This window comes from Elephantulus edwardii, unplaced genomic scaffold (genome assembly GCF_000299155.1).
Source record: "Elephantulus edwardii isolate Elephantulus edwardi_28Jun2011 unplaced genomic scaffold, EleEdw1.0 scaffold00055, whole genome shotgun sequence".
Lineage (NCBI taxonomy): Eukaryota > Metazoa > Chordata > Mammalia > Macroscelidea > Macroscelididae > Elephantulus > Elephantulus edwardii.
In genome coordinates, this window is record NW_006399805.1 from 11,988,242 (window position 1) to 11,998,882 (window position 10,641).

The 10,641-nt window shown below is 40.9% G+C and overlaps 1 protein-coding gene across 1 annotated transcript in view; it reads right to left on the reverse strand.

Moving 5' to 3' along the window:
* Positions 1-9,742, reverse strand: part of TRPV5 (transient receptor potential cation channel, subfamily V, member 5) — a 46,833-nt gene extending 37,091 nt beyond the window's left edge. Inside the window, exon 1 of the mRNA XM_006887244.1 lies at positions 9,656-9,742. Within this exon, the coding sequence (XP_006887306.1) occupies positions 9,656-9,742 (87 nt within the window). The remainder of the gene's footprint in view (positions 1-9,655) is intronic.
* Positions 9,743-10,641: the final 899 nt, after the last annotated feature.

The following is a 10,641-nucleotide window of genomic DNA, read 5'->3' on the forward strand; positions in this document are numbered from 1 at the left end:
GGGCGGGGGGGGAGGCGATGTGAGGAGCCTGACTGGAGGCCTCCAGGGGGCCGACTGGAGCTCCAGCCCCTCCCTTTGGAGCAGGGCCCCCCTCCCATGCCTGAAAACCTCAAAACCCCTCCCTAAAGCAGCAGATAGTGAGGCAGGAAGATGCAGCAGAGCTGCGCTGTCAATTCTTAACTGGATTATAGCTGGAGGCGGAAGCCTGGTTATCTCTCTTTGCTTCTGTCGTAGTAAGGAGCTGTGCTGCCAACCCCGAAGGTATATGGTTCGAATCTCCCAGCTGCTCTGCAGGAGAAAGATGGGCCATCTCCTCCCATGTACTTAAACTGCCTCTGAAAACCCACTAGAGGGTCTGCTATGAATTGGTTCTGACTCACAGTACGCAAGCTATAGTTTGCTTTGATCCACACAAGTGCATTTGCATAGTCAATAAAGCATAAAAAGATGTTCTTCTCTTTATTATCAGCTATCATATTCCTGGTGCCATGGCCTCTTATAAAGCCGGCTTGAACTTCTGGCTTGAACTGCTTGAACTGTTCTAGCCATTTTTTAATGACCTTCAGCAGTATTTTGCTTGCATGTGAAAGTAATGATATTGTTTGATAGTTCCCACATTTAGTTGCATCACCTTTCTTAGGAATGGGAACGAATATGGACCTCTTCCAATCCATTGGCTAGACAGCTGTCCTTCAAATTTCCTGGCACAGACTGGTGAGCACATTCAGGGCTGCATCTGTTAACTGAAAAAGTCAATGACTCCTGAGGCCTTGTTTGTTTGGGGTTTTGTTATAGTACTTATTTTTCCTTCAGAAATTATTTTTTTTATTTTAATGAAAGTTCACAGAGACTTTGAATTTCCATTCATTCATTGTTGCACACTTTCCTCCCTGCCTACTTCTCCCCCCCACTTCTATTTTCTCTTTCAAAAGTAATAAATAAATTAAATCAATAAATAATCTTCCATTGTTATACAATCCCCCTGCCCCGTAGTACACTCCTCTATCCAGCTTTCATTCGGGACTTTTGTCATGACAATAATACCTAATCATATAGTCTTCCTAAACAGTTCTCCCTCATCTGTTTCAATGCAGTATCCCCTCTTCGTTTTCCCCCAACCCCAATGTCAGTCTGCTTTACAACAGTGGCACTATGCAGTATTTGTCTTTTTGTGATGGAGATATTTCACTCAGCATAATGTTCTCCAGGGTCACCCATTTTGTATAATATTTCATGAGTTTCTTGTTTTTCCAATGCAGCATAGTATTCCATTGTAGGAATATACCAAAGCTTCTCTATCCATTCATTTGTTGATGGGCATTTGGGTTGTTTCTAACACTTTGCTATTGTGAACAAAGCTGCAATAAACATAGGTGTGCAAATATCTGCTTGGGTGGCAGTTATTGTTTCTTTAGGGTATATTCCCCATAGTGGAATTGCTGGGTCAAATGGTATTTCTATTTGCAATGTTTTGAGAGAGCACCACACAGCCTTCCACAGTGGTTGCACCATTTTACACTCCCACCACAGTGGGTTTCTCCACAACCTCACCAAATTTGTTGTTTGCTATTCTGTTAAATTTTGCTATTCTTACTGGGGTAAGATGGTATCTCATAGTTGTTTTGGTTTGCATCTCTCTTAGATCTAGGAACCTGAACATTTCTTCATGTGTTTATTCACCATCTGAAAATCTTCTTCGGTGAAGTGTCTGTTCATATCCTGTGCCCATTTTGCAGCTGGGTTGTTTACCTTTATCTTGTGGTGGTGCTCAAGTATTTTATAAATTCTAGATTTATTATAGTCCCTTATCAGACATGTCATTACCAAATATTTTTTCCCAGTCTGTGGTTTCCTTTTTCACCCTGTTGGATTAGTTTTTGGATATGCATAGGGATTTGATTCTTAGAAGGTCCTATTCATTTATTTCATCCACTCCTGGTTGTAAATTTTTCAGGATGCTTGGAAGACTGTTTATGCTGTGAACTAGGGCTTCTCTAATTCTTCCAAGCTTTTCTCTCATGAAGTTTATTATAGTCCTTGGTTTTAGTCCTAGGTTCTTGATCCACTTTGAGTTGACTTTTGTGTATGGAGTTATTATTGAACGCAAGGGGTTCTTTCTGTAGTCAATTACCAATAAGACAGACAGACAGACTGCAATATCCATATGCACTTTATTACAGATCTGGAAGGACATCGGGCTGGAGTTCCCATCAAAAACTGCTTTCTGTCTTTGAGTGGTAATTAGCCTTTTATACCAGGGTGAGATATCCACTCACTTAAAAATGAACTTTTGTTAGCAAAATCAAAGAATTCCTACACCTGAAAAAACCCCCATTCAAACACAGGTACCGGTAAACGGGCAACCTCCAAAAGAGTTAACACATGACTGAGAAAAACAGGCCCTGAAAAGATAAAGGCTAAATCTGGAAAGGCCCACCTCCCCTCCTGGCAAAGAGGCAGACTAAGATGGGAGGGGAGAGGAACAGTTTCAAAGAGGTAAATGGCTGATCTAGGAAAGATGCCTTCCCTCTCCTAGTAAACAGACCACTTAAACTACTTTTACATGACTAAAGAAAGGAAACAAAGAATTCTAAGACAAGGTAACTTTTACAAGCTAGAGAAAATTGGTGTCAGTTTTAGAACTATGTAACTATAGTTTTATAACTGATATATATTTAGAAAATTCTGAATTTATACCACCACATCAGAGTGAAGTATGAATCTTGCTTGAGTTTTCTACAGATATTTTTCCAATTTTGTCAAAACCATTTGTTGGAAAGGCTGTCATTTCCCCACTTAACTGATTTCATCTCCTTGTCAAAAATCAGTTGACCATAGGTAGATAGGCTGTTTTCCAGGTTCTCAATTCTATTCCATTGATCTATGCGTCTGTCATTGTACCAGTACCATGTTGTCTTGACCACCATGGTAGTGTAGTAGGATTTGAAATCAGGGAGTGAGATGCCTCCTATTTTGTTTCTCTTTTAAGGAGTGCTTTGCTTATTCTGGGCCTCTTTCCATTCCAAATGAAATTGGAGATTTCCTTTTCCATCTCATTGAAGAATGGAATTGGTATTTGTATCGGGATTGCATTGAATGTGTAAATTGCCTTTGGTGGTATTGTCATTTTCACAATATTGAGTCTTTCTATCCACAAGCAAGGTATGTTCTTTCATTTCTCCAGGTCTCTTTTTGTTTCTTGTAGAAAGGTTTTATAATTTTCTATGAATAGATCCTTTGTGATTCTGGTTAGGTTTATTCCCAACTATTTAATCTTGTGATCAGCTATTGTGAAGGGTATTGTTTTTCTGAGCTCCAGCTCTATATTCTCTTTGTCATTGTAGAGAAATCCAATTGATTTTTGTATGTTGATCTTGTATCCTGCCACTTTGCTGAATTGGTCAACTATGTCTAATAGTTTTCTTGCTGAGTCTTTAGGATTTTCTAAGTATATTATCACACGATCTGCATATTGCTGTTGTTAGGTGCCGTCGAGTCGTAGATGACTCATAGCGACCCTATGAATGAAAGGCCTGAACACTGTTCATAGAGTTTCCAGAGGCAAGCCATTTCAGAAGTGGATGCCGCTCCTGCTTCCAGGCTTGTTTTAATCGAGAAGCTCCAGCAAACACTGTCCAGCATTTGGCACATCAGTGTTACAGTGTTCAGCATCATAGCAACCATGAGTTACCTCTATACAGCAATGCACAGACCAGTGCTATACCACCTAGAAAAATGTTTGACAGGAAAACAATTTTAACCAGGCCTGAGGGCCGCAGGCCCCGGAGCCCTTTGGGGCTTTAAACCACCACCTGCCTTAAACCCTAGGCCAAGACTCGAGGGCCTTGCTGGTTGGGGATGAGCAGTCCTGCAAGTCAAACACAAGCCCGAAAAAGCACTCAACCCCAAAAACTTGCCATTATTTGGGCACGCAAGTGGACCACCATGTTCAGGCAGCAAGAAGTCACAGAAACCCTGGGTGGAGCCATCCAGGAAGGACATGCCCACTTTCTCTCCCCTCTTTCCTTTGGGGCTTTCAGCCACTGCCTGCCTTAAACCCTAGGTCAACCCTCGAGGGCTCGCTCATGGGGGGAAGAGCAGTCCTACATATCAAACACCCCATCTGCATACAGAGATAATTTTACCTCCTCTTTGCCAACTTGGATACATCTTATTTCCTTCTCTTGTCTTATTGCTATAATTAAGACTTCCAATACAGTATTGAATAGGAGAGGTGATAGTGGGTATCCTTGCCTAGTTCCTCTTCTCAAAGGGAATGCCTTTAACCTCTCCATTGAGAACAATGTTGGCTCTCAGATTTGCATATATACTTTCTACTATGTTGAAGAAATTCCCCTCTAATCCTATTTTGTTGAGCGTTTTAATCAGGAAAGGCCGTTGGATTTTGTCAAAGGCCTTTTCTGCATCAATTGATAGGATCATGTGGTTCTTGTTCTTTGCTTTGTTGATGTGATGAATTACATTGCTTGTTTTTCCTTATGTTGAACCATCTTTGCATACCTTTTACGAATCCTACTTGGTCATGGTGAATTATTGTTTTGATGTATTATTGGATTCTATTGGCCAGGATTTTTATTCAGGATTTTTGCATCTGTGTTCATGAGAGATATTGGCCTATAGTTTTCTATTTTGGTGGTGTATTTACCTGGCTTTGGTATCAAGGATATATTTGCTTCATAGAATGAGTCTGGGAAAATTCCATATTTTTCTATTTTCCGAAATAGTTTATGTAGAATTGGTGACAGTTCTTCTCTGAATGTTTGATAAAATTTACTTGTAAAACCATGTGGCCCAGGGCTTTTTTAGCTGGAAGTTGTTTTATTACATTTTCAATGTCTTCTTTTGTAATGGGTCTTGTTCAGTATTCAGTTTTGGTTTGTGTCAGTTTTGATAGGTTGTGAATTTCTAAGTATTTGTTCATTTCCTCTAGATTTTCATATTAGTCTAAGTGTATTTTTCATAATATTTCATTGTTAGCCTTTTTATTTTAGTTGGTTCTGTTGTGATGTTGCCCGTTTCATGTTTTATTCAGATTATTTGTGTGCTTTTCTTCTTTTCTTTTGTTAGTTTTGCTAGTGGTTTGTCAATTTTACTGGCCTTTTCAAAGAACCAACTCCTAGTTTTGTTGATGGTTTCAATTGTTTTTCTGTTTTCTATTTATTTCTTCTCTAATTTTTATAATTTCAGTTTTTTTAGAGAGTGTCAGGTTTTCTTGATGTTGTTTTTCAATTTGTTGGAGATGTTGAGTTAGAGACTCAATGGTCATTTTTTCCCTGCCTTTTGATGTGTTTGCTTGTTCATATAAAATGACCTCTGATTACTGACTGTTTTGGCTGTTTCCCAGAGATTTTGGTAAGTGGTGTTTTCATTGTCATTTGTTTCAAGAAACTTTTTAACTTCATTTTTTCTTTCTTCTAGTGCCCACTCATGTTCAAGCAAAGTGTTATTCAGCTTCCAAATGTATGGTTCCTTCTCATTTATCCTCTTGTTATTAATTTCTGATTTTGTAGCATTGTGGTCAGAGAAGATGCTTTGCATTATTTCTATTTTTTTTTAATTTATTTATGTTTATGTTTGCCTTGTCACCTAAAATGTGATCTATTCTTGGAGGAGGAGAAGGTATATTGTGCTTTTTTGGGGTGCATTACCCTCTAAATATCTATGAGATCTAGTTGGTTTATTATATGGTTTAATTCTTCAGCAGCTTCACTGAGTTTCTTTCTGGTAGTTCTATCTTTTCTTGAAAGTGGTGTATTGAAGTCTCCAACAACTATAGTGGTGGTGTCTATTTTCTTTTTAACTTCTGTTAATGTTTGTTTTATATATTTTGCAGGTCTTTCATTTGGTCCATAGATATTTATTTTTGTTATGTTCTCTTGTTCTATTAATACTTTAAGCATTATGTAGTGACCTTCCTTGTCCTTTGTGATGGTTTTTGCATTGAAATTTATTTTATTAGAGATTAATATCACTACTCCTGCTTTTTTTCCTGGTTGCCATTTACTTGGTATATTCTTTTTCCACCCTTTTACTTTCAGTCTTTTTTTTTTTTTATCTTCAGTTTTCAGGCTTGTCTCTTGTAGACAGCATATTGATGGATTTTGGGGTTTTTTAAATCAAATTTACTACTCTTTTTCTCTTCAGTGGTGCATTTAAACCATTCACATTCAGTATGATTATTGAGAGCCAAGGTTTTATTGCTATCATTTTGTTGAGTTCTTTTGGTGTTTTTGCCAGTGACTTTGGTCCATCCTGCTTTCTGTGGCACCTCTGTAAGAGGGACATCCCTCAGTGTTTCCTGCAGTGCTGGTCTGGAAATATCTTGATCTCTCCTTCATATTTGATGGACAATTTTGCTGTGTACAGTATTCTTAGTTGACAGTTGTGTTGTTTGACTGTTTGATATATGTCATTCCACTGTCTTCTTGCTCGCATGGTTTCTGCTGAGAAATTAATACTTAATCTTATCTGCTCTCCCTTAAAGGTTACTCTTTGTTTCTCCGTCGCTGCTTTCAGAATTCTCCCCTTATCTTTACTTCTGGCAAATTTGACTATGATATGCCTTGGTGTTTTTATTTTGGGGTCTATTCTATATGGAGTTCACTCAGCCTCTTGAATATATAATCTCTCATTCTTCATTATTCCTGAGAAGTTTTCTTCTAGTAATTCTTCCACAACTTTTTCAATGCCTTTACTGGCTTCTTCCTCTTCTGGGATTCTGATGATGCACATGTTATTTCTCTTGATGGTGTCCTACATTATTCTTAGGTTTTCTTCTTTTTCCTTTCTTTTTGATTCTGCTTTTTGCTCCAGCAGATCAGTGGTGACAATTCTATCTTCTATTTTACTGGTTCTGTGTTCCATCTCTTCAACTCTGTTCATGTGTCCCTCCATCATGTTGACAGCATCTGAAACATTGGATCTCATTTTTTGGATTGTGATTTCTTGTTTTTCCAGAGCCTCTAATGCCTCATTTGTTTTATTTGCATTATTTTTTTAAAGCCCCTCCTGGTTTTTTGCTCGCAGTGTCCTGTAATTCTTCAAGATTGTTTTTCACACATTGAAAATATTCAATCATTGTTCTTTTAAATTCTGTGTTGGAAAGTTCTATCTGACTTCAGGAAATGTGTTGATACTGTGTCTTCCCCCCCCCCCCACCTTTTGTGCTATCTTGCTTTGGGCTTGTGTAGGAATGAGACAGCCTGCTTCTTTCATGACATTGCTGTGGTAGAGTTTTTTGTGCCTGAAGCACTAGCTGGTTCTTGATCTGATGTCATTGCTCCAGAAGAAGCTTGGGCAGGTGTGTGTGTATGCACATGAGGTCTAGGGGAGTGGGGGAGATATGTAGTCATACCCATGTGGGGGTAGTGTGTGTGGGGGGTGGGGGAGAGCTGAATGGAAAAATCAGGAAGCCTTCATTTTCCCAAGAACTGGGTGTTCCACCCCAATCAGGTTCATGCTGTCTCACTCCCTCCTGCTTAATGTGAAGGGGTCCCACAATTGGTCTATCAATCAGCAGTGATCATCCCTAAGTATCTCACTCAAATTTCCACTGTCCTACTTGCTCCTCTCTCCTGAGGCTCACTGCTCCCTGCTGAGACTCCCAAACTTGAGGCCTTGTTTTTTTACCAATGTCTTCAATGCAGCTTCCGCTTCCTCCTTCTTATTTACCACTGGCTCCTGTTCTTATGGTACTTCCTGAATTTTTTCCATGTCAGTCAATTCTTTCTGGGACAGTGATTCTGTGTATTCTCTTCATATTCTTTTGATGCTTTCTAGGTCATTTGATATATTACCAATATATTCCAAAAAATGGAGATCCCAGAGCACGTGTGCTCATATGAGACTCTGAGGCTGTTACATAAACAGAGCAAGGAAACACTACAGTGTTAGGAAGGCAGTGCACCAGGGTTGTATTTTCTCCCAAAACCTGTTCAGTCTGTATGTTGAGCAAATAATTAGAGAAGCTGGACTCTATAAAGAGGAGTGTGGTGTCAGGATTGGAGGGAAACTCATCAGTAACCTGCATTATACAGATGACACAACCTTGCTTACTGAAAGTGAGGAGCACTTGAACTACTTATTGCAGAGGATCAAAGAACACAACCTTCAATATGGATTGCATCTTAGTGTCAAGAAGACAAAGATTCTTACTATTAGACCTATAGACAATATCATGGTAGATAGAGGAAAAAATGTAAACTGTCAACAACTTCATCTTACTTAGATCCACAATTAACACCCTTGCTATCAGTAGTCAAGAAGGAAATCATAAGACATATTACATTGAAAAGTCTGCAATTAGGAAACTCTCCAAATATTGAGAAGTAATGATGTCAGTTTGAGGACTAAGGTGCATCTTATTCAGACCATGTTGCATCTGAGAGCTAGACAATGAATAAGGATGACAGAAGAAGAATTGATGTCTTTGAGGTGTGGTGTTGGAGAAAAGCACTGAAAATCTTATGGACTGCCAAAAGACTAAACAAATATGTATTGGAGAGGGTGCAGCCAGAGTGCTCTTTGGAGGCAAAGATGATAAAGCTTTGCTTCACATACTTTGGGCTTGTTGCTAGGAGGAGCTACTCCTCAGAGAGGAACATGATGCTCGGAAAGGTGGAGGTCAGTGAAGCAAGGGAAGAGCCTTGACCAGGTGGATTGACACAGTGACTGCTACAATGGGCTTTAGTGTGTCAGGAGGTATGAGGATGGCACAGGAGAGAACAGGGTTCAGATATGTTATTCAGAGGATTGCTATGGTTTATACTTGACTCAACAGCACCTAACAACAACAACATGGTACATAACAACAACACAATTAAAAAGTTACAAGAGGGCCCTGATTTCCTGTGGAGATTCCTCATTGTTCCAGGACAGGTGTGCCTGGTGCAATAGCAGGAGACTCAAAGGTCTCTACACTTGTCCTCTCCATGTGTGCAAAGAGTAGGTAAACAGGTGTGCGTGTGTGCCCCTATCCCTGTGGCTCTGCACCAGCTCTAGCTTGTCACCTGCCTTAGGTGTGCAGGACATGTGTGCATTTGCTAGTGTATGGGTGCACATATACACATGCTGGTGTGTGAGTGCATATGTGCTGCTGTGTACATGCATGTGTGTCCACACATGTGCTGACATGTGCATTCATGGGTACCAGTGCATGTCTGCCCGCATGCTTTTTGTGTGCTGTAATGTGTGGGCATGTGTGCTAATATGTGCATTCATGGGTGTCAACACATGCCTGCATATTTGCCCATGTGCTTGCCATGTGCTGCTGTGTACCTACAGACATGTGCACTTGTGTGTTGATATGTACATTCATGTGTGCCATTACATTATCTGCACATGTACCATACACATGCTGTGTGTTGGTATGTGGACAGGGCCAGGCCCTGGGTCCATCCAGCCTACTGGTCATGTCACCTCCACCCCATGTACATTCAGACTCGAGAGCACCAGGAGGCTCAGGTGACCACAGCTCAGTGGACAAGGTGTCACCATGTCCCTGGGCTCCTGTTAACCCTATTGTCTGTATCAGTTCTGGTTTTCTTGGGCTGCCCTGTGTCCCTCTCCTCCAGTCTTCTCTCCATCTCTGTCCAGGAAGGAGATCGACACCTGCTCAGGTACCACAGCCACATACGAGGCTGGCCAGCTTGTGACAGGCCATGTCAGTATAGGCCATGGCAGTGTCCACGTCCCATACAGGTATCTTCTCTGCTGTCCACATGCCCACCCTCCCTGCACTGACTCTAACACCTTGTCTGGAAGTCTTGGGGAACTGTGGTCTTTCTCTGTCTCTAAAAGGACAGCAGGGTTAGAGAGCTCTGATGACTTAGTGGTAAGGAGCTGCACTGCCAACCCAAAAGCATGTGGATTTGAATCCACCAGCTGCTCTGTGGGAGAAAGATAGACAGTCTCTTCCCATATGACCTAGGGCTTCTGAAAACCTGCTGGAGGGTCAGCTGTGTGTCAGTTGCAATTTGACAACAAACAACAACAAGAGGAGAATGTTTTCAGAGAGGACCATAGAACAGGCTGAAGGACAGCTACGCAGTGGGGGCAGAGAATGGCAGCCTGGGCACAGCCGGCCTCTTTTCTCTTTTCTTCTCTCCTATTCCAGGCCTTTTCCTGACTCTTTATCACACACACTCTTTCTCTGACCCCCTTTCATTTAGTACACACACACACACACACACACACACACACACACACACACGAGTAGGTACTCCCTGCCTCCAGTTAGCCACTCTCACTCCCAAACCTGATGCCTCAGTTTCCAGTCAAGCAGCCCCAAACTACCTCTGTATAGATGATGCCCCTTTCCACCTCTGTCCACTTCTCCTCTCATGTCAGCCATGCCTGCAGGAAAAGGGTATACTAGGTTGCTGTTGCTGTTGGGTGCTATGGAGTCAGCTCCAACTTGTCCATAACACTCTGTCAGACCCTGTGCCACTCTCACAATCATCACTACATTGATCAATCTCACTGAGGGTCTTATTTTTTATGACTATGATCCAGGAAGTATTAAAAGAAGATGAAAAGAATATACTGAGTCACTGTATCGAAAGGAATTGGAAGACACAGAAGAATTTCATGAAACAACATATGAGCAAGAGCCTATGGTGA